We start from the raw sequence: 24,408 nt of genomic DNA on the forward strand, positions 1-24,408 counted from the left end.
TCGTACAGGCCCGTCACCCTCATCTCTCAGATTTGAATGAAAATTGGTACAAGGGGTAATCATAGACTCCAAAAACACCTGCCAAAATATCAGGCTTCTCAGATGAAAACTTTTTGAGTTACATTGCATACAATTTTCTAAACCTCAGATTGTAAGGGTCAGTTTGATGAGCTATAACTCAAAAACGAGCTAAGCAAGCAACAAACGGTAAACAGCTTTGAACTAACGATGAATCAAAGATTAATACAGTATTTTTAAAATTGGAAAGAAAAGCTTTACATATTGAAAAAAGTCGTAGTATTTTTTTAAATTGTCTTTAATGGCCCTTGGGACCAAAATTTTTGTCATTTTTATTTCTTCAAAATAAACCTCAGGTCATTTTAAATCGAAATGCAAAAAATTAGAAAGGTGTTCTTTCTATAAATTCCTCATTTAAATGTATACAAAATGGGTTTCCGGAGGGTCGGTACGACCCCAGCTCGCCGTTTCGCCTCTACTGGAGCTAGAACCTTGCGGAAAAAACGCATGTGCGCCGTTACAAGATGCATCGAATGATACCACACTTTAGGGTCTCGGATTCATTGGTGACTCCAGATGTCATTTCAAGTGACCCAAATTACGGGTCCGGTTTTTGATAATTACTCCGCAACAAATGGTCGCAGAGCCGCGATTTTAGTATCTTTGTGTTTGCCTAGCTCCGGCGCGTCGAATGGTATACTGTTTGTTCTGGTGAAGTCAGCTTAAGTCGCTGACCTCGGGTCAGCACACTGCCGTGTATTTGGCTCCGCGCCCCGACCGGGCGGCCCAGCCGGCAGCCAGCCCCCGGGCATCACGTGACCGCCCGAGTCCGGGGCAAAGCCAACCAGCGCGGCGCTGGACAAACAGCGGCGTCACAGAGATGGTTAACAGTCGGGTCAGACCACGAAGCTGGATGAATGAGATCATATTGCACATCATTCGATTCGCAAGGTCTTCCCGAGTCCATTGGTAGCTTTCCCGTCTCTCTAGCTCAATTTGATCGAGAGTTATTGACGAAAAACTCTTATGACCCTAGTGACGTACGAATGACGTCACGCAAGGTCAACAATGCAAAAGTGAGGCAAAAAAGACTTCAATTGAGCTTTCAGTAACCAGTGATGTCAATAGGCAGCTTTACCACGCCATTTGTAGGCTCTCTTCCGAAATCACAATTCGAGACCATTACGGTGACGCAAAATAAGTACATTTATAGAAAGAACACCTTCCAAATTTTTTGCATACTACTTAATAATGATCCAAATATGTTTTTAAGAAAATAAAAATTCAAAAAAATTTGGTCCCAAAGGCATAAAAATGCAAATGAAAGGAAACTCGAGGTGTTATATATCAAAAATAGTATATATTTCAAAATTTTAAAAGTGCATATTATTCTTTGTTTCAATGCAAGTTCAATGCCGTATATCATTTGTCATTTGGATTATCCGTCTTAGAGTTACAGCGCGCCAAACTTACCTAAACGCAAGATCCAAGATCCTAAACGTGCTGCAACGCAAGATCCAAAACATGTTATACACTATAACTCAAAAACCACTCATCTGATAAGCCTGAAATTGTTACAGGAGGATTCAGAGCCCCTGGTTACCCCTTAGACCAATTATCGTTAAAATCCGAGAGATGAGGGTGTCAAATTGGGAAAAAGTGGTACGATCTATCGTGGAATGCCCCAGGTGTTGTCAGTTGATCGACCCCTTCATATGATCCAAATGACACTTTCAATTGTTAAAATCACATGACTGGAGTCTGGAATAATAATTTCGAACGTGACATTTAGGTAGGTAGGTAGGAACTAAGGAACTAGGAAGTAGTTACGTAGGGTAGACCGGGGCAAGTCGCCCCGCCGAGGTAAAACGCCTCACCGATGTTTCTCGGAACTGGCAGAGTTCTGGGGGAACATCATCTCTTCTATAAAACGTGCACTATATGATCATTATATGAGCAGACTGGAAAGAAATTGTGACGACTCTTTCGGCAGATATAGCCAAAAATGTGTTTTTTGAGTGATTTTTATGTTTTGTCATCAGATTATGTATCATGGCGTTCTTTTATGGTCCACATCAGGTTAACGACTTTTATGTATTTTGAACAACTATTGTCTAACGCTTATCATGCCGGGTTGGTTCGTGTTAAATTATGTCTTGCTGGAGTGCAAGGCGTTGTTCTCTGACCGAACTACGTGATGGGGTAAAACGCCCCAGTAGGTCGCGGGGCAAAAAGCCCCTGGGGCGTTTTACCTCATGTGTTGTTCGGGCTACCCACTTTCTAATGTTCGGTAGCTGGCGAACAGTAAGTTTCTATGTCTTTATGTGTTTTTTTCTCAGCAACTGGATGGCAAAGGAAGTATTTGGTTAACATTTGCATTGCAATAATTTATTATTTGGTCTTATGAGGTAGGTGAAAAACCTGCTCATACAATAGTGTCATAGCTGAACACCTGACAGGATGGAATGTGCTAACTTCAGTGCCGTGCCTCCAGAGGTCTAACGGACCTCTCACATAAGATTTAGCCAACTACCATGTTGAATCTTTAATCTTAAGTATGGGGCTACTTGCCCCAGGCCGTGGGGCGTTTTGCCCTGGGGTTGGGGCAAAATGCCCCATTTGCAGTTGCTTCACAAATCACTTCCTAGCTTGGAGTCCGATCATAAGTGAATGAATTTGAGGGGTGCAATTTAAAGTAAAATGTCCAAAGAACGCATTGAGCACAAATTTGGCCTCCCAGGTGATGTGGGACAAAATTTATGTAGCAAAATAAATTATCTGGGGCGTCTTGCCCCAGGCTACCCTACTCATGTGGTACGTACGCATAGTACATGTCGACAATTTAGCTTTTAAACGTCTCATTTCGTCTTTCTATAGCCCAATCTAAATCTAAAAAGTATCTTTGAATATCCCAATTTCAGCCGACAGTCGCCGGCATACCTAAGGATAACCCGTCCTTCACTGCGTTGGCAGCGTACGCGGTCGGGCCGCCCGCCCGGCCGGGCCAGCCCGACTCGCGCCAGTCCCCCATGCACCTGGCCTCCATGGCCAGGGCGCTGGTCGTTCCCGAACGCTGCCGGCCCGGCCACGCGTACCTACACGGGATCGGCTGCAGACCTCTGTGTAAGTGGCCGGCTGCATTGGTGACAAATAGTCACTCATTCCGCCCCTAATTCTCCTCCTTTTTACTTGTATCACATTTTCAAAATTCAGAAGTGCGCACGAACCCATTTGAGAATGATCAAGCCTTTTCACTCAAGCTATCAGTGTTTGCTTTGGTGGATACTTTATCACAATATAATATAGGCGTGGACATGTTGGGCAATGTGCTTGGCTGCGCGAGAGCACATGAAGCGCGCGTTTATTCGGTTAACATTTAATCAAACGTATGTTGATTTGTTTCAGACCATCGGCCAGCATCTCGGTCTGTGCCGTTCGCTTTCTTCTACTGACCGGACCGGTGTTCGTGCTGCGCATGGTCAAGCAGCATTTCTGGATTTCTTGACGAGAAGATATTTAATTCCTTGAATGTGATATGCATGGTGTTGACTGGACCACGCGAGTGTCGATGTGATAATGCAGCCTGACTTCCATGGCAAGGGATTCCTATGGAAACAGAGTCAAATGTGCTGACTCCGAGTCCTCACGGTGTGTGCGTCTTTGTTGCGTACTTCACTATTCAGCATGTGCAATGTATCCCTACAGTTTGTCGTTTTTACTGATTGCATCAGTAGCGCCAATCTCATGATGATGTACCTAAAGTTAAGTGCGCCCTGCATATACAATATCCACTAAACGTTCGTCTATGCATGGATAATGCATACCTATACATAGCTATTGCTGCGTAACACGATTCGAAATGATACGTAGAATTGTTTAATCATTAGCATGTGAAAACATCCTTGAGCGTCCTAGCGTCCTTGAGTTTTAAATGTTTTGACGGTACAGACATACAAACATCGTCTCCTTTTGATGGATTGGGTGAATAGTAGATGTAAACAGCGCTACCGTTCCCTTATTTGAAGTCACCGGTTATTTTACTCATTTCTGTTATTGGTAAATATCTTAAATTGTGAACTGCCACATGTGCGAATTGTGCGAGTGAGCTTCATGTCCGCTGTCCAGTCGAATCAATGCAGCGCCAATTTAGCAGTGTCCCGAGGTGGCCAAAAGGCCGGTTCGTTGAAGTGAGCGAGCATAAAGCCATCATCACGGTGGCGCCTGTCTTATGTCTACGAGATCTAATAGCTACCTGGCGTGGCGCCTGCCTTCAGCCTTGTCAGTCCACGACCCCCGATACTAGATCCGCCGTTCATCGTGACCGTTTACCGCCTATTTGGCGCTGTTATCACCGCATCGACCAGATGTGCTCCCTAGTCGGGAGGAGGCGGTACACAGGCCACGGCCACATCGGCAGTCGGCACCAGGAGACAGGAGTGACCCAGGGTACGGTATCAGAGCCGATAACCTGTCCAACTCCGTGCCGTCGCAAGGCAAAATTATATGTTAATTCGGGTTAAAATGTGCTGCCCAGGTGAAAAAGGTACCTGCCTGCAACGTTAGGTTCTTAGTTATACCATTCTGAAAGGTAATCCGAAGGAAGGTTATTATAGGGTTACCTCTTGGGATTGCCTACAATATACCTACAAGGCTACATAATAAAATATAGACAGCTACATACCTCTTGATATAGACATGGGTATAGGTATTAGCCACTAGGTACCCAAGCAAATTACCTTCGCAATTAACTTTTCTATCAGTCGAAACGAAACCCAAGTAAAACGTAAGAAAAACGCAGAATAAGATAATCTATAGTAGGTACCTACCTACAGTGTATTTACCTCTCGATAAGAACGATGGCCATTGTTACACCCGCACGTTTTCAACTCAGCCGTTGAAAGGGAAGCGATGACTGAAGATTTACCGTTACTCTGTTGTTGACCGCAGAAGGTACCCGGTTGGTGAAGACCCGTTTGAGAGCTGATATCCCCTTCTATAGGTATGTTAATGCGATGTAAGTACATAATACACAACCCCCAAGTCTTACGTCAGCGCATAACGGGAGCGGCAAGACAAAAACTTGTTTGCAGTGACTCGCTTTGTCTTGCCCGGGCCGTAACGTATTTCCCTACGCGACACTGGCCATTTGACTTTGGCGTGTGCCACTCGCAGTAATTGCATGATAGCGAGATCGTTTGACGCCAGCCCTTCATGGAGCTCATCTCTTTCATGTCGAGACAGAAACACTTAGCCGTGAGACGGCGGTAAAGGTGTGTGCTGTGTGGCCTTTGATCAACGGTGTCGCTTGCCGCAAGGCCCACTGGTCCCCAGTCAGGTGCCAGCCAGGGTCAGGCGTAGCTAGAGGCCACGGTGAGGGTGGTGACACTGACCCCCCCCCCCCGCTCCAGTGAGGGTGGTGACCCCCTCAGGTGACTACGTGGGTCTCTACAGCAGCGCTGCGCTGGTGACGGGTGTGGCCGGGTCTAATGACCTCCCCCCCCCCCCCCCACCCAGCGCTACTGTTGGGTCTACTCCCGGCAGTGGGACCGGCGGCGTTCGACGCCGTTCCGGCACCCTGCCATGAACTGCGGACACGCGGTGGGACGCGAAGGGTGCGGCGCAGCACCGACTTCCTGGGCGCCGCGGCGCCGCCAGGGTCGACCGCAGCGCGAGCTGCCGCGGTGGCTGCGTCATGGCCCATTAGCCGGCTATGTCGGCCTGGGCCGCCTGCCTGTCTCCGGCCGGGCCCCAGACAGGGTCAGCTCACAGTCACACCCCTCGGCGCTGATTGAAGTGTCCGAGACGGGCACAATGCGGAGGTGCATTGCAACGCTCGGAACGTGGAGCTCACCCGCAGCGTCTGTGTCTTGGACCGTTCTGTGGTGTAAAAGGAACTGAGCGATACAGAACAGGTCAAGGATGACGATGATGGAGTTTTGTTTGACGAATGCGCCGAGATTAGACAAATGACGTATGATAAGGGTTATCTAGAGCAGCGCTGTATCTTAATGTTGATCTAAAATGGTATATGAGAAACATGCTGAACCCGAAAAGTTGCTGAGGTCAGTTACTTTCTAGGGCTTAGTTGAGCAATGAGCATCCAAGTGCCAATCTTAGGCATGCGACGAGCCGGACTCGTCCTTGCATGATTTAACAACATGATTAGATAAAGCGTGCTGATCATGATGCGGGAAGCCTTCTAAAAGCAAATGCCAACCCAGTTTGTCACTGTGATAACTTTATACTGACAAGAAAAACAGAGATCGCTGTTGTCTCCATGTGCTCTCTGGTGAAACACTCCTTAGTTTTTCATGAGTTTGGTCCGGGTAGATACTTAAAATGAATGCATTTCCAAGGCCAAGGCTAAGCAGAGGTTGTAAGTCTTGTCCTGACCTACATTCCTAGTACTTATACCGATCGGACAATGCCATGCACAATTCTTACATTGTAAGAATGAGCGCAGTGATGAACATGTAGATGCATCATGCATGCATCGCATCCACAAAGCCGTAACAGCAGCCCGCCCCTCTCACCGACTTCACCTGATATGGAAATGAACTGCTGCTACTGACCCCAAGACCAATTCCGCCGGTAGCAAAAAGAGAACACCGAATCGGATTGAGCCCGTCCCCCCTCCACCTCGTCAGTTTGAAAGGCGGAGACTCGCACTAAAAACCTGACGCCTGGGTTTATGCGTGCCAAGAAACGGCATATTTTTTATTGGAGCGCATGCTCTAAAACTTCATGTCATCTAATAATTTTTTTTTTATAAATCTGCCTGCTGTCATGCCGTTTATTTGCTTATAAGTCACGCACTGCAGCCGATCCAGGAGGGGGTGTTTGGGGCAAATGCCCCCCCCCCCCCACAGCGCACGAAATCGACGAAAATTTGCGCTTTTTCGAGGATAAGACGAAAACTAAACAACTTTTATCGGGGAAAGTTTGTTTTAAAATACACAGGAGGGCGTCAGAAACCTGAATCCGATGAGATTTTGGAATTTGGAGAAACTTTTTTAGGATATACCCCCCCCCCTCCCCCCAGCGTCCAAAACCCGCCTTTCTGGATCCGGCATTGCAAGTCACATGCAGAAACATTTTCATCAGATTGTCAATCTTCAATATAGCGAATGTAACCGAAAGCGAAAAGAAGATATTTTGGGTTTCAATACAATAGAATAGTGTAGTTAGATACATGTAGGCACTCTGTTAGTTCCATATTTGACCCTCCACCATAGCGAAGGACAGAGTACATTTATAACCAGCAGTGCGTATCACAGCGCGGATTTTCCAATGTCTCGGCCATTGTGAAATCGTTTGACCGTTCCACATGAACACACACCTAATCGAGCGGCTACCGCGTCAGCAGTTCAGTCGCAGCGGTTCTGACCACTTTGTGGCCGGCATTAGCACGGTTAGAGCTATAGGGTGCAGTGGTCGATGGTTGTTAAAAATCGGATCGAACGGGTCTCTCAAGTGCCGATATACCTACGCACCAACTCGCAGTAATTAACACATTTCGAGTCCACGTAGTCAACATTGCACCTTCAGCTCAACGTGAAAAGCAACAATGGCATTAACATGCAACGCATACTCTTTGTGAGCTGTCTTATCACATTTATATTTTGGCTTTCTTTCCTTTTACTTATTCTAGTTATTTCCGTAGATATAAACTCAGAGATAATTCAGGCCCTTTCCATGCCATTTCTGACAAGATGTCAGACGGACAGATGGGCTATCCCGGAGCACACGGATGCCATGCGGCACAGTCTATGTGAAATACAGGCTCCGTGATGACTGATCAATAACAGAAAGCTTGTTTTCAATTGTTAAAATACTTATAGTTATCACCTCAATCATAGTGACAGATGCACTTATCCTAAGAGCAGTTGGGCCAAACAGCATGCACCTAATTCACACTTCACACTCATGCACCTACATACCTACCTTTAGGATCATACCTAATCATAATGTCTGGGCTCAGATTCGGTGGGTTGAAAAACGCTTCAATCCATCAAAAGTATCATACAAAAAAAAACAGATAATCAACGGACGAACACTGATGTCAACGTCTTAGCCTAGCACAGGCACCAGCGGATCCAAGGGGGGACATTTGGGGCAAATGCCCCCTCGCAGCGCCCAAAATCGATCCAAATTTGTCGTTTTTCCAGAACAGAAAGAAAGCTAAACAACTTTTATAAGAAACATTGGCTTTAATTAATTTTCATAGCAGAAACGCGTGCGGGAAGCCGTGTATGGTCGGACAGAATGACCAGGCATTAAAAGCCGGTATTTCCAGCATCAACATGCCAAGTATCAGCATCAGCATCAAAATATGAGCATATGTGCAATTGCAAACAAACTAGACCTTAGAGCTATAGTTAGCAGACTCGGTGGCCAGTCCCTGGCCCGCCGTGAGGCCGGCCGACCACGAGCATCACGCCGTGAAGTGCCGCAGTCACGTCAAAAGTGACGCGCGTCACACCACCACACGAATCGCCGCACGAACGGACGGGGGTTATGTCCGCGCCGCCGGAGACGGGCCAGAGGTCAGCGCATGACTGCCAACACGTATGATTGAAGGAGGGGGATTTTCAGGGTCTGTCCCCGCCCTCCGCACCATGGCCTTCGAGAAACAACAGCAGAAGGTCGCGGAAGGCGGTTCGGGCTCGGCCAATAAAAATAACCAATAACTAATAGGTACTGTGCCTATGACCTAACTGATTAATGAGTCGTTTCGACTGTAATGGCAGGCTGGCCTTTTCCTGCTCGCAGGCTTGACCCGTCAGCCATGGCCCTTTTAATATCCCTTCGGTATCTTTGCAGTTTCCAGAGTGATGTTTTTTTAATAATTGAGGGGACGCGTCCCCCTCGTCTCCCCGCAGGAGATCGCCCATCCGACGGCAGAGGACGAGAAACTGTCCAGGAGGAAGTCCAGGTTCACTAAAAGCTGACGGCAATGGCCAATGGGAAAAACGGATCGTAAAAACCAGAACCGTCAACGGAACTATGCATATGTGAGAAAACCCGCGTATTGCCGACCACATTTTCACATGGAGTGACACTACATGCTTTACGGTCTGACGGTGCAGTAGCAGACGCAGCATGAGTGGTAGGTCCGCAGTATGCACTTAGCAAGCTTACGCAAAGACCGCAAGCTACAAATCAAGTTGCGGGTAGCATAGACATTGGTCCGCTCAATTTGGCCGCAGTTTTGATTACATACATAACTGAAATAATAGCGTTAAAGCCAGTGACAACTTACTACACGCCATTGTTGGGATTTTCCGTCATTGCTAGCCGACCTCGGCTCAGTGAGCCGTCTGTTCTGCTCATGGCGTCGGTTCGACGGGTATCACCGCATCACGCGGTCCCATGGGTGACACCGACCGCTAGTCACACTCCCGTGTCACCAGTGACACTGACCGCTAGTCACACTCCCGTGTCACCACTCACCAATGACACTGACTGGCGAGTCACACCGGGCCATTAGCGACGTGCCGCGAATCGGGGACGGTTTCGCTCACTTCTGGCCAGATCACGCTGAGCTAGCAGACGAGTTTCGACACTGCAGGCGCGGGCACTGGCCTCAGTTTATCCGGGAGCCAGTTATACGCTGCCATCAGCACAGGAACCGCTGTAAGGCGGCACCCGTCCACAGGAGAAATAAGTGGGCGGCAGGCTGCAGGGTCAGCTTTGGTGCTCGAGGGGTGGGGGAGGGGAGGGGGAACGGGGCGAAAAGGTGCGTAATGGAGTCATGATTCAGGCGCCTGGTTAGGCGCCTCGGACATTTCCTTCACTGACACGTTGCGGACTGAATTACTGATCCAGGTGCGTCACCGGAAAATTGAGCCAAAGCGCTAATGCACCGCGGTCCCGGAAAACTCGCCAAGTTAATTGGATTCAATTACTGCCACGTGATATGTGGACTCTAGTCGTTAAGTTGACGGCTTCCATGCATTTGTTGACAGGTATGTTTTAGGCACTAGTGAAAAGGTTTACAGATATTTGCGCATTTGTTAAATTGTATCTTAAATGGAATCCTATAGACTCGCCCGCTAGGTAGCATGCCAAGCCATGTTAAAGGTGGATACAAGTGATGCGTGATCATAAAGGCAGGAAATCCGTAAGCATAAAAGTAATTAGGCAAAGCAAAGTCCATAAACATGTTCTTGTGGTGGGAACTAAAACAGCGTTTGTTTAGTTCATCAGCTTATTACCTATTGAAGTCGATAGATTTTACTTCGCATTTGTACAAAAATTGGCAATCGTAGGTGGGCACACTGCACGCGTCATTGCAAGCGGCGGGCTTTAGTGCTTTCTTGACGAGCGGCTATAATGTGAGAGGCTTTGCAAATGCATAATCTACATGACATATAACTAATCTTATAAATAGATAGAACCATGATGTTTAACTGACTGTAACGGTGAAAGTCACCGGTGAAATTAATCCAACCCGCAGCTCGTGAAGCTCCAGCCCTGCACATCCCGCCACCAACTGTTGCGTCCCAATCACGTGTCACTTCACACCGTTCATCAGGGGCGCTATCGGCTAATTGCTCAGACTCATTACCCCAGAAACTCAGTTCAAAGAACCACCGGAGGAAATGATATCGATCAGTGATCGGCGAGAGCGCACCGCACGTCATCTAAGGCGGACCGCGCCCTGACCGGGCGCCGAGTCACCTTCAGTGAGCGCTGCCTATTCCCCGGCTCACGGATACGCCCGCAGGCGGAGGGGGACTTTCCCTTCTTCCGGGACCGTGCGCGCCGCCGGGCTAAGTCGTCATTGAGCGCACGGTGCGTTGCCCGCCCTCCGCGGCCGTCGCATATCACGACAGTCATGGCCCGGGGCGTGACCGCGGGCACTGCTGGCCACCTGCGCTCGTGGTAGGTCACCACGAGGACGGCGGGGGCCGGCCCCCGGCACGGGCCGGAGCACGAGCCGAGGGGTCCGGTACAGGGCGTGGTCCCGCCGGGGTCGCCGCCGGGGTCCGGCCGCGCCGCTGAGAGGGAGGGGTCGGACCGCCGGCCGCGACGCGACGACGGCGGCGCGCCGGCTCGGACAGCGGCGCAGAAGGCAGTGGGAAGCGACGGGCGGCGGGCACGGGACTGAGCACTGCTGGTGACACATCGACCGACACGCGCCGCAGCCATGAGTGCGTGGAGTCAGACTGTGCTGGTGAGTAGGGACATCCGGCCTGGGGTTACCAGGGGACCGGTCCGGCCGTGCGCCGGGCGACTGTCGCCCTGTCATGTCGGTTCGTGTGTGTCCCGATCGGAATGCCCGCGCCGTGTGCACCGGTCACGCGATGTTGTCCACTCGTACTCGGTAGTGATGTAATCGCGTATTCACCGAGCGCGTCATGCTACGGCAGTTACAACCCTAAGCACTCCTGGTTCTATTTTCGACTCCGTGTTGACAGAGTTCGCGAAAATATTTTTCCGTGACGTTGAATTCGTTCACGTCTCATCAAGACAAATGTGGTGCTCAGAAGTTATGATGGCAGGATTCTTGTGGTTTAACGCCGCCCCACACTGGACCTCGCTTGCGGGTTGCGAGTTTGCGGGTTTGAGTTTGAGGGCATAACGCTAATTCATAGAGTGATTACACCGTTCCCTTATGGTCACTTCATGAATGCAGTGAAGCCGGTACACCTTCAGAAAATTACATATTGTCGCAATACCAGCACAACAAACCAAAATTAGACTCCAACGAAAAACTCGCAGACCTCGCAGCGAGGAAAATCGAAAGTTGACTCAAAACTAACTTTTCGAATGCGATGCAAGGTAGCTCGCAAGCTAAAAACATGCAGACTTGCTTCTTAGATGGTAGTGTGGGTCACTCAGTATAGATTGTACTACTTAATTTTGAAGAAACTCGAAAACCCAAAAGCCCGCAACCCGCATGCGAGGTCCAGTGTCGGGCGCCCATTTATAGGGGCTGATGACTTGAACGATACGCATCGTAGCTCCACTAATGAGGGTTCTAAGGAAGCTCATCTCAGGGATCGTCTTAACTGATAAAGCGAACCGAACACCGAACTGGCAGCAGCAAGTACCAATTCTCATTTGTATGTCTTGGATTAACGTGTCTCATTGATTAAATAATTGTTTGTTTGTTTTTTAGCTATCAATTCTAATCGTCCATGCTGATGCCAGAGAGTAGCCAGTGCCAGTGGCCACATATTAATTGCATGTTGCTACTTAGCTACATAATTGTAATGAACATTAGCCGTGTTTAAAAAGCATGAATCGTTTTCATGGCAAGGAGCGAAAGCAGCACAGGCAAGTACATTAATCTGAATCTTCAGCCCGGATGATGTCCAAGCTCTACTAAGGAAACTTCAACTGATCAAACATTGCCATGAGCCCGAATGCTAAGAAAACTAAACGGAACGTTGCAAGAGTTTCCTCCTGTCATGGACGCATGTTTACCTGTTTGTCGCAGGGAGCAAACACGTCAAATGTTCGAACAATCGTCAAAGAAGCTACCTTATCCTCGAGACGTCACCTGAGTCGTGACACTAACGCAACCGCCAGCCGCATCCACCGAACTTGAACTTTTCCTTTCTTACGCTCACTGGTTCTACACGGCGCAGACAGGCAAAAGTGGATATACGGTTGATATATCAATTATCACGCAAGTTAGCAAAACCAACGATTTCAACGTTGTTATTTTAATTACATAAAAAGTTAAAAAATTAATTGCTTTTCCCTCATATCAAAATTGCACCTCTATATCGATAGTGATGTCATCTCCCACCCGATACCCGAGTCCTGCAAAATCAAATTTGGAGTTGGAGAGTGTCAAATTCAATACATCGCTATTGATTTACAAATACCGGAACATAACACAAAGTGACGATACACACAACGTTCTGTAGTTTTGTATCGTTGTTAGCAAATGCGTATGCTGAGAAAATGTTTTTTATTCAATTCATTAAAGTTTGGCACATGCCTCAATATGACTGATAATAGTCAAGCTCGACGCACGATAGGTAAGGTATAGTCGGTCAAATATGTATCTTTCCCGGCCGCCAAGTGGCGCTACGGTCTGGATTCGATAGTTGGCTGAGCCCACACCCCAGCTGCCCTGGCGGCTCTGGCGGCCCTGTGACGTCACGCGCGGGGGGCGGAGCTACACAGCGGCCGGCTGGAGAGTGACCGCAGACCAGCACTGGACGGCCTCGCCGCCGGGTGCTCCGGCGGGTCTGGCCGGGAGAGGCGAGCAAGCGGATGCGTTAGGAATCTAACGAATGTGAGGGCAGCGCGATGGTCTAATGATGGCTGTGCTTTCATGCGCCGTGTAAATTGTAGACTGAGTGCTATGAGCTATCAAAGGATTATCTGGTGTTTCAACAGGGGTCGCTGACCTAAAAATTAAGATGGTTGCTCTTGATACGATCGAATGCTTGGTGATATGATGATTAGCGCAAGAGAAATATTTAATCGAATTATGACCGGTTATTTTTTGATAAAGCAAAAACTTTTTTCATTTTTTTTTTTTGGCATTAACGGGAAAGCGTTAAGCCATATCTACTGAAAATCTTAACCTGCGCCGGGCCGGGGGGGGGGGGCGATTTGCGCCCCCCCCCCAGGTTTTTCGCAGATAGCCGAAAAACGGCGGCGTGCAGCGCCACCAAATTTTGCATACCTGTTTTTCCATCTATTGCGCATACTGTGTGCGAATTTTGACCTTATATGACTTAAGGTCAGGTCAACAGGTCGGTTTGAGTGACCTAACGTCACAAAAAGTTTGAACTTGCACCAAAGCTACAACTGTTGACCGATCGATATGAAACTTTCAGGAGTTAGTAAGGGTGACAATATCCACAAAATGTATGTCTCGGATTTTTTTATCTATGACCTGAGGTCAGGTCAATCCGGGCTCTCCTTCTGCAGCGAATCTGTTTAACCATTTCCGGATCGTTATTGGCGTTCTGCCAACTTGATGTGCGATTTCTGCAACCGTTCTACCCTCATCACTCAACTGAATAATTCTCCCCTTTTCAAAAACGGTGCAGTGATACGGCATCTCAAACCTAGAGCGACTACACTCAAGTTCAAGCTAACGGTCTCCACTCTAAAATTCAGATACCTATCGAAACCTTTCCGCGACCCGGTGCTGTGGCTCAATCAGTGGGCCAGCTGGCCGCAGACCATACCCGCAGGGCATGAACCTTTGACCATATTAGGTCAACACGCCGTGGCCCCAGCCCGCTCGCCAGGTCCGCGCTCATTGGCCGACGCGGCAACCGCACAACCTGTCCCCTTCCCTCCGTAGTACTCGCAGCGGCCGGCGGATTCAGCCAAGTTACCGACCTGCCCAGCATGGGGAGGGCCGGCCGGGAAAGATACATATTTGACCGACTATACATACGTATTTCAGTAGTTATATCTGAAGTGGAAGCTTTATGGCTCAGGAACATTTCTAGCATGAATCAGCCATTTTGCTGATCTAAAGACAAAATTTTACAGAATCATAAACCGCGCGAAATGCGTTCTGCACCATCGAACCGTCATAAGACACGATGACGGGCAGAGCGGGCCGCGTTTTGTTATTGTTCAGTGAAATGTGGCGCCCAGTACCGCCACACAGCAGGTAGCGAATATTGGGCTCCCAATGTCATTTCCGCTTGCTCTGGTCGAATGGTCGCCTGGGTATTTCATGGGCGAAGGTCAGGGACTAACATGCTGTGGTTAACTTATGGATATAGTGTTGAAAAATTGCGCCCCTTTTGAATTGTCGGGAAAAGGTCGTACAAGCATAAGACCTGAGCTGTTCATTAGTGTTTTGCACACGTTTCCGGAAAATGTACCTACATTTCAACGCTGCTGTAACCAGCAGCCAAATACCGATGTTACAAAGTTATGATGATTAGGGAAGCAATAGAAGCGATGTCATCAGTTGTTGATGGCAGGAGCTAGATCGGTCAATATTCATGCCTACTAAAATGAAGGAGCTGTTAAATGTCGTGGCATGGTGACTAGTATGAATGAATATCAAAGCTGTTTATTCAAGAACCCGACATAAGTAGAGTAGCTGATTCTTCAGAAAAGTCACGCGTGTCCGCATGAGAGAGTATGGTGAACGTGAGGGGGTCAGGAAGCTGCATGGATAAAGAGAACTATTTGTATTCACGGCTTCGAGAGGAAGATTAGGATACCTTTAGGTACACCTACCAAGCAGCGTATTGAAGACCGAGACGAAGAAGCGAGTTTTTCTGGAACACGCGGAGAGGATTTTCGATTTCCCACAAGTGGAACGTCAAGAATAATCTATCTTTTTAAGTAGAGGCTTATGCCTACATATTTCATTATAACCATAATCAACACATTTCATTAAAAAGTTAAGCATATTCACTAACACATAGGAATAAAAATTAAGTGTAGCTGCGTTTTAAAACCACAAAAAACATCATACCGATGTTCATCACAAACAACGATAAAAATGTTAGTAGTTAGTGAATGCTAGTAGTTATTGGCGTTTCATAAGTTGAACGCATGCTTTTTGGCTGAAACCCTAGCAACTTTGCAATTGCATCTCAGTGGGATTCTGCCATCAAGTTCCGCTGACATCAAATTCTTATTTTCTATCTTAGAGGAATGCGAGACAGAAATATATCTGCACTGCAGGCAGACCCAATGGCAAGTAAACTAAAAAATTGCCGTCCGCCTTATGCAGTCTGGATCAGTCAGCGTGCGACTTTCACTGTTCTCGGACCTCAATTATAATCTCCGGAGACGTCAATTCTCCTTATGTCAGTAGCATGGCAAAAGAGCTGCATGTGGCGATACTTTCAGACGTTTTTTTTTTTTTTTTTAGCTAGGCCATCGTCGGCGGCTTTGGAATTATGGGGTGCGATGTACTTTGTGCTTATCTTAGCACACCTTCCTTTATAAACTGAGAAGGTTCCGTTATCGACCGAGGGACATGGTACAGTTATCAATTCAACGCCGCAAACACGGCTTATCCCATCAAACTCATTTTCTTGCATTCCTGGTGGATGGTTCCCAAATCTTTCTTTTCGTTTTAAGGGTAACCGAAATAGTCTCGCAAATTGCAGCTGAAAAATAACATTATTGCCAAGGCCATCTATAGAAGGTACAGTCACTCCCCCGCCGACCAATCAGAGACGGATCCTGAGTGACGTCACCCCTGATGCTCGCAAGGGGTACTCCATTCCTTTGCAACGTAAAAATGACTAACTTCATTTGAAGATTATTGATGGCACTCTACACATACCGCTCAGCCGTTGATGTCAATGGAAAGCCCAACTAATTTTCCAGCGACAAAAAAGAGCAGCAATATGCTAAGAAATGGCCGGTTTTGAAGATATAGACGATTTAAAAACCCTCTGCAGCAGCAGGAAAGCAACGTAAAAACGCATCGAGCTTATATTTTTACTATGGATAATTCATTTTTAAGTAAGTTTTTAGATATGCTATAGATTTAAGTTACAACTTTATTACAATATTTTCATTACTTGGAACTTTATTTCAAAATAATATTTTCAAAAATGGCAGTTGATGGCCAGTAGCTTGGGAGCGATTGTGGCGCAGCGCGCCATTAATTGTCCTGAGACCCCCTTATGATGTCATCAAAAGTGGAGTGACATGGGCCTGATTATTGCAACTTTATCTAGATATCTATCACTGACCAATGTCACACTCTACCTTCACTGTTGATTCAAGGTAGGTACATAGGCGCGGGAGCCGGGGGGGCAGTGGGGGCAGCTTGCCCCCCCAACTCTGGGGCCGTGGGGGCGGTGCCCCCACAGCTTTGAGACGGAATACCACACTTTTTTTTGCAAATGTTTTCTTTTTTGTTGAAAAAGCCGAGGGGTGAAAAATAAGTGGCCTAAAACCGGTGAGAAAACTAGATTTGGGGGTACCCTAGGTTGATCTCTATTATGGTGTGCCCCCCCAGTCGGAAAGTAGTTCCCGCGCCCCTGGGTAGGTACGTTTTTCGGCTACTAGTCGTTTATTGTTTTCGTTTCGAATTTTCGACCTTCGCATCGAGGTCGTTGTCAAGAAACATATAACAATGACAATGACATGCATCGTGAACACGTTTGAAAAATAGTGCGGTCATCATATCTAAAAACGTGCAAGTAATCTCTCCAGCTATTTCTGACCTGAAAATCTGTACCCAAAATTAATGAGGAAAAAAGTGTATGAATAGATGAACGAATGAATGAATGGCTAACTGACGGACGGACTGACTGACTGACTGACTGACTGACTGACTGACTGACTGACTGACTGACTGAATGACTGACTGACTGAATGAATGAATGAATAAAAGAATGAATGAATGAATGCAGTACATGAGACATACAAACAGGCTGTGACACATTAAAAATACATGCTTAAAATCTTTGATTGCTTGATCGTCGGATCTCGTTGCTCTACCAGCACTGATCCCATAAAGGACTGAATGCGGTGCCGTCTACTCGGTTGATGGTGTCGTTTTTCTTGACGTGTATTTGTAGCGCTTCTTTCGTGAGTCGTTTCGTGAGATTGTTTTCGTTTTCGAGGACTGTCGTTTTGTTCCAAAGCGGTGCGTGTTCTCCTGGTTCAAAAAGGTGATCTACGAAGGCACTTCCGTTGTGATGCAGTTTTTGACGTCTCTTTGATGTTCTTTTATTCTTATTTGCAGCTTCCGTCGTGTTTGTCCGATGTAGATTTTGCCGCAGTGACAGGGAATTTCGTATACGCAAGGTTTCTCTCCCGGTAGATGTTTGTCTTTGACTGTTGATAATTTGCTCCTAAGTGTTTGGCTTCTTGAAGAAATGGCACATTCAATGTTGTTCTTTTCCAGGAGGCGCTTCAGATTGTGAGTTAGTCCCTCGCAGTATGGTAGGACTGCTCGAGGTTTCCTGTCGTTTCGTGTCGTTCTGTGATCCGTCGTTTGTTCGTTCTCTCCGTTTTCTGTCGTTTGTGGTTTCGGCTCTGATGTTCTTCGTTTTCGTGCTATGTATTTGTGTATCGTCTTCGCTGGGAAACCGTTTCTTTTTAAGGCTCGAAGTATGTACAGGAGCTCGTCTTCTAGATGTTCTGGTGAACAAATCTTGAAAGCCCGGTCGACTAGTGACCTCACGACTGCTATCTTCGAGGCTTGTGTGTGATTTGAGTCCCACTGGAGATATAGATCGGAATGTGTATCTTTTCTGTATATCTTGAAGCTGACTCCGTTTGTCTCTCTTCTGATTTTGACGTCCAGGAAGGCCAGCTCACGATCTTCCTCTTTTTCCATGGTGAACTTGATGGCGTCATTTTGTGTGTTGAGGTGATCCAAAAATCCGTCTAGAGTGTCTTCGCCGTGTTGCCAAATCACTAGAATGTCGTCGACGTATCTGACCCACTTTTTTCACAACGGAAACGGAAGCACATGGGTCAGATACGTCGACGTATCTGACCCACTTTTTCACAACGGAAGTGCCTTCGTAGATCACCTTTTTGAACCAGGAGAACACGCACCGCTTTGGAACAAAACGACAGTCCTCGAAAACGAAAACAATCTCACGAAACGACTCACGAAAGAAGCGCTACAAATACACGTCAAGAAAAACGACACCATCAACCGAGTAGACGGCACCGCATTCAGTCCTTTATGGGATCAGTGCTGGTAGAGCAACGAGATCCGACGATCAAGCAATCAAAGATTTTAAGCATGTATTTTTAATGTGTCACAGCCTGTTTGTATGTCTCATGTACTGCATTCATTCATTCATTCTTTTATTCATTCATTCATTCATTCATTCATTCATTCAGTCAGTCAGTCAGTCAGTCAGTCAGTCAGTCAGTCAGTCAGTCAGTCAGTCAGTCAGTCAGTCAGTCCGTCCGTCAGTTAGCCATTCATCCATTCGTTCATCTATTCATACACTTTTTTCCTCATTAATTTTGGGTACAGATTTTCAGGTCAGAAATAGCTGGAGAGATTACTTGCACGTTTTTAGATATGATGACCGCACTATTTTTCAAACGTGTTCACGATGCATGTCATTGTCATTGTTATATGTTTCTTGACAACGACCTCGATGCGAAGGTCGAAAATTCGAAACGAAAACAATAAACGACTAGTAGCCGAAAAACGTACCTACCTTGAATTAAGATGTCTAGTCGTAAAAGCTTGAAATCATATATTCACTGTTGATTGTTACGATTATTGGCGTACATTTAACTTGACAGCTCTGATCATGACACATTATGTTCCTTGTCACTCAAACACTTGCAACGTCTCATTTCTCTCACGGTAGTTAGTTTCCGCGTGGCCACTCTTCGTAGTAAAACCACTACCTGTATCTTAAAATGCTACTATTGGTATTAAATCGCATGTACTCAGCCGATCTAAAGACATCTATTCATGATAACCCGTGGGTAAAGCGCACTCGCTTCTAAGGCGATACCCACTGCCGTCGGAGAGCCATGTGCCAAAATAGCAGTGTTACTCGGCCGCTGAGCGAAGAAACCCGCTTTTACGCGAAAACAGCGCCTTCACGGTAGGCTGGCGTCCACAAGTGGCTGGGACAGCCCGTAGTAGGGGTGACTTGCAGCCCGCGATGAACAGGCCATCGACATGGTTCACCTCGCGCGGGTGTTGGATCTTGTCCATGAGTGATTTCCCCTTCGCTGCAGCGAAGCGTGCCCAATGCACAAGTGCAATGACCAGTGGAAGGTAAACAGGATGTACCAGGTACCGGAGGTGTTGCATAGCTTCAGTTGCAGATTGCATCTAGTTGAATAGTATTATGCAAATGGGTATGCCCGTGAGGGGATAAGTGATCGATGAGAGGAGGAAAGTCGCACTCAACAACTCGGCTTTCACGTGCAGAGGTGAAATGCAGCTGTGTAATATAGAGCTGCATTCCTTTCAACCACGGCCCATCCGTGGACTGTTTTGGAAAACCGATATGGCTCTGTTCTGGATCAAGCCGTGACTGTGAGGAATAAGGCTCTGCAGGCCCGACTCGCCATTCATATTCAGATGACAACCGCGCCTGCTGGCGCCAGCTCTCCGTGATCAAAGCACCCCCTCTTTGGACCAGTACTGGTGATCTAGATCTCTCCGCGGGTCTCGGGGCACCCTGACCTTTCAAACGTGACCCATAGCGCACCCCTCGTGTCAAGGTGGACAGCAGGCGACAGACGGACGGACGCCCCATACGGGCCCGACCACGGCCCGGGTGGAGTGGGGGATGGCCGATGGGGTACCGTAGACCGGGCTGGGGCGGCCCGGGGGTGACTGGAGCTAATTGGTGTGAAGTTGATGAGGTAGGGCAGGGCGTTGGGCTGACATAATGACATAACTAATAGTGAGTCAGAGCTAGCATGACGGTGACGTCACAATAGTCTGTTTGACTCTGTTGTCAAACGGATACTGGAGAAGAGCCGTCATTTTTTCAAAGACGAGGGAGCAAGTGGATAAAAAAGCCCACTCATGCAAGGAATGTTTTGATGAAAATTGACGTCTGATAGCTTTATAAATCAATGAAATGATCAACAATTGGTTCCTAAGCTGGAAACCTACTAAAAAATAGCTATGAACCTAAGTAAATCAAAGCTGCACCAAATGTCAACCAAATGTTTAACAGATGGCCAAATGTTGAACAGACCAAACGTTTAGTAGATATGGAAACGGCTATCGTTCCTTAGCTGGATAAACATTTCCAGCCTGCGTCACTTCACAGCCTGCAGCGGCGCCAGGAGCTGTCCCACTGCAATGACCGCTGGTGACACGCCCCAGTAGCCACTCTACCCTCGGGAGCCGGGTCAGGGGTCGTGCCCGTCCGTGCCGCGCCACTGGAGACGGTTACGGCGCACCGGCTACAGTCGTGGCGCGGCGCGTCATGTTCGCCACGATCTGAACTGTCCTTCGTGGGGCACGCCTCAGTCCAGTCACGGTGGCAGCGAGGGGCAGCGCCGCTGTTGCTCCAGGGGGTATTAAAGGTCAATCAATTTCGTACTGAAAAGGCCTTCACAGAGATAGAAAATCAAAACCCTTTGACGAAGACAACATTCGTTCGAGTGTTTTGACATCAGCTGACTGGACAACATTCACCCAGAGCATGATACCGCTGGAGACGCATTTAGTTTGTCAACCCAGCATGACTGATACTCGTAATATAGGTAAGCCTCCTTCAAATACGAAATCTCCGCGGTGAGATTCTTGCATTTAGGTGAGGTTTAGATACATGATAGCTGAGTGAGAGGAAAGGCACGGAAGAGGCCCGTCCCTGGACTTGCGGTGGACGCTTACCGCCGCGCCGGTGGGCTGGCGCCATCAGAAAGGTCGATTAAAAAAGTATGGCACCGGTAGGTAAACGAACCACAGGTGGTATTGCCACCACCGCTAGTCCGTAGGTATCTGAATGAGTCAGTTCCAGTTGCTGGCCCGCCGAGAGTCTGATAATGAGCACCGGCACGACCTGCACTTCAAAGCACAAATAGGTCTAATTGGCACCCCTGCAGAGAAAGACATCGCGTCCACACATCAAACCAACACCTGACTAAAACACTATCTCCCTTCCCAGCTGGTCATTCTGGCGGTGCTGGTGCTGGGTGCTGTCGGAAGGCCCCAGTACCAGAGCGGGTACGGCACCGGGCCCCTCTCCGAGGCCAAACTGTGGCGTCGCGTGGTCGACACGGACAAGGAAGATTACCGGGCCGCGCGCGCCGCCGCCGCCATCGCGCTGCGCCTCTTCAGGAACGCCGGAACGCAGACCAACACCATCAAGGTGGGAAGGGGGGAGGTGAAGAGTGTTGTGGGGGGTAAGGGGGGCGGAAGAGCAAGGTGAGAAAGAAATGTGAGTAGGCACTGGGCGGTGAACAGTGATGAGATGAGGACACTGGGGACATGAGTGTCTGTCGTCTGATGTCTGTTTTGAAAACATAGTATGACTAATGACTATCCTGTGAGGACACACATCTGGTGGGTGCACGTTCTGAATCTGGTAATTGATCTAAAATAAATATTACGTGTTATAAATAAACCAACACACATACATCACATAAGAATGCATAAAGTAAGAAAACATCCAACGATTGCTTTTAGGGTAAACAAGTTTCAACACAAAGCAAAGAACAAATAAAAAAACGAACAAAATGACTCACCACTTTCAGGACTGACCTTCAAGTCACAATTTACCTGTAATTGTGTAACATTCATTATTAATCTCGTACTTCCACCTCTTGCGGTATTGACAATGGACCGCAGCCCACAACCACTGCCGTTGTCTTACGGGCAATCGGCTCATCGGACCTTGAGCACCATAAAAAGTCGTCTGTAGTAGCTACCGCTCCGGACCGTTATTTGTGACGCCAGTGGGATAACTGTCACATGCCGCAGAAGTAGGAACACCATCACAAATGAGACAACCAGAGTGCGGGTGAATCAAAGGCGATCAGTGATGTTAGGTTCGCTCACCAGACGTCATTCCCTGTTGCAGGACGTTGAGCCGGTCTACAAGTACAAGAGGCCCAAGTTTGCCACCAGCTACAGGCCGCCGGCCGAACACTGATGATTGAGAAGCGGTAGGGCGACAATCTATCAACTGCTCAAGCTTATGTCGTTGTAATGAGCCAAGACATCTTTCAAAATGTGTTTTAAGCGTATTTACACCTACCTATGTACTTGCTTTGCATGTATGATAGCCGGAATACAGCTTTTTATTTCTTCATATAGCCTTGCCAAGAACTTGGACCTGCGCCGAGTTAAGGATATGTTAACATTTTCTAGTTCAGTTATGCTTGAAACGCGACATCAAGCGAAATGGCTCATCATCGGTACACATAGAGGCCTTCCTTCGCTGTCGCCTGACACCTTACTTTCTGTTGCAGCGAATTTTCTATGAACGAAAGCGGAGGGAGGGGCAGCTGACAAGACACCACTACACACCACAACGCAATCATGGAGGGAGCATCAATGAGTTCCACTGGACAGTGGACAGACCAGACCAGGAGCTCTACTGGACCGCGGAGGCAGCTGCCGTGACCTGTCAGCCCCGGCCGAGGGGGCGTCACGGCGCATCATGTTTCATGGTCACCTTTGTGTCACATGGGAGTCGACCTTGGGAGTTATACCCTTCCCATTGATACGGTTGTGTATCAACTATCGAGTGTGTGTGCATGAAACGATTCCAAAAACTAGCTGTGCCAAGAGGTGATGGACTTAAAATTAGTCCGAAGTGTTAAGCATACCTTTATGTTGTTTCAACTGGAGATGTGAAAGCACCAAAGAAAGCAAAATGAAAAGGAAGCAAAGCTGTACAGAAACAAGTTGATACCTACTCATTATTGAAGTGAGTAGATAGGTATGTCTTTTAAACACTGCGATACTGGTTTGCGTTTGTTTCTTTCTTTTGCCTGTGTTTAAGACTAAAGCTCTTTGATAGTCATTTCTTCCTCTTTTTGTTAAGGACTTATTCTAGAAACTGACGCGAGTAAAAATGATTGAAAATGAAATTGATGGAAGGCAGCAAAAGCTATGTCTACCTATTCATATAACGGCCACGCCCACATTTAAATGTCAGTCTCCGAATCATATGAATTGTAAATAAATGAGGGTGAAATTGATTTATCTGTGTTTTAAATATATGAAATTCTACAGCAGATAACACTTATTGGAGATGCTGCCCACACGTAACAACATTGAACCAGAAATGAGACGATTTTAGCGCAGTAGGTATACCTTGCGAAGTAAGATGCAACCTCTGTATGCATCAGAGGTCAGAGGTGTACAGAGGTCATGATGTAACCCATGCATACAAAACTTATTGCTATTAAGACATGACGAAGATACGATTCCAAATTTGTGTTCTTTGCGGGCACATCATTCATTTCCGTAATAAAAGTTCCACTTTTCCAGGCTCCAGCCGAGTGCAGACATATGAATGAGCCGGCGTTAACAAAATAGACTGAAAGATGAGACGTCAAGTCACGTCATCTAACTCGTTCTGCAGCTGTGTTTCATAAGTGGGTCGCTGTTCTTTGCTGCGAAGTTTAGAAACGACTATTGTTCAAGTGCAGCTGAGTTTCACAATATATGTACAGGTAAAGCTCGTACGATACTGATCAACAGCTTGACGAAATCAACAACAACATCAACAACAAATCAAGGAAGCGTCCCTAGAAAAGCTATGGTAAACAAGAAAACACCGGGACATAGAGCTGACGAAAGCTGTGCAAAATCACGCCACGAGTGTGAAAGTCCTCTCACGTTGAGGTGACACCAGTTGTGATTTCACTCTAACCACCAAGTGACGCCAAGGGCGGTGAAAAAGTTGGCAGTGACGGTAACAACACGATGTTGTCCCCAGAACACACGTCACGGACAACATCATCAGCTGCATGCAACTAAATGCCGCAGTTTTCAGCACCTAAAGCGTG

At 47.4% G+C, this 24,408-nt stretch overlaps 2 protein-coding genes across 2 annotated transcripts in view; both read left to right on the forward strand.

Annotated features, from left to right (window-relative positions):
* The window catches only part of LOC122365683 (fasciculation and elongation protein zeta-2-like), a 30,290-nt gene extending 26,805 nt beyond the window's left edge, over positions 1–3,485 (forward strand). The window contains exon 9 of the mRNA XM_043337108.1: positions 3,424–3,485. Coding sequence (XP_043193043.1) covers positions 3,424–3,470 — 47 coding nt within the window. The 3' untranslated portion in view covers positions 3,471–3,485. The remainder of the gene's footprint in view (positions 1–3,423) is intronic.
* A 7,595-nt stretch (positions 3,486–11,080) lies between these two features.
* LOC122365684 lies at positions 11,081–23,595 on the forward strand. The gene is made up of 4 exons (XM_043337110.1): positions 11,081–11,197; positions 21,555–21,758; positions 22,470–22,554; positions 22,861–23,595. The coding sequence occupies exons 1-3, from the start codon at positions 11,171–11,173 to the stop codon at positions 22,539–22,541; spliced, it is 303 nt and encodes a 100-aa protein (XP_043193045.1). The 5' UTR covers positions 11,081–11,170; the 3' UTR covers positions 22,542–22,554; positions 22,861–23,595.
* Positions 23,596–24,408: the final 813 nt, after the last annotated feature.

This window comes from Amphibalanus amphitrite, unplaced genomic scaffold (assembly GCF_019059575.1).
Source record: "Amphibalanus amphitrite isolate SeventyFive unplaced genomic scaffold, NRLGWU_Aamphi_draft 000757F_arrow, whole genome shotgun sequence".
NCBI lineage: Eukaryota > Metazoa > Arthropoda > Thecostraca > Balanomorpha > Balanidae > Amphibalanus > Amphibalanus amphitrite.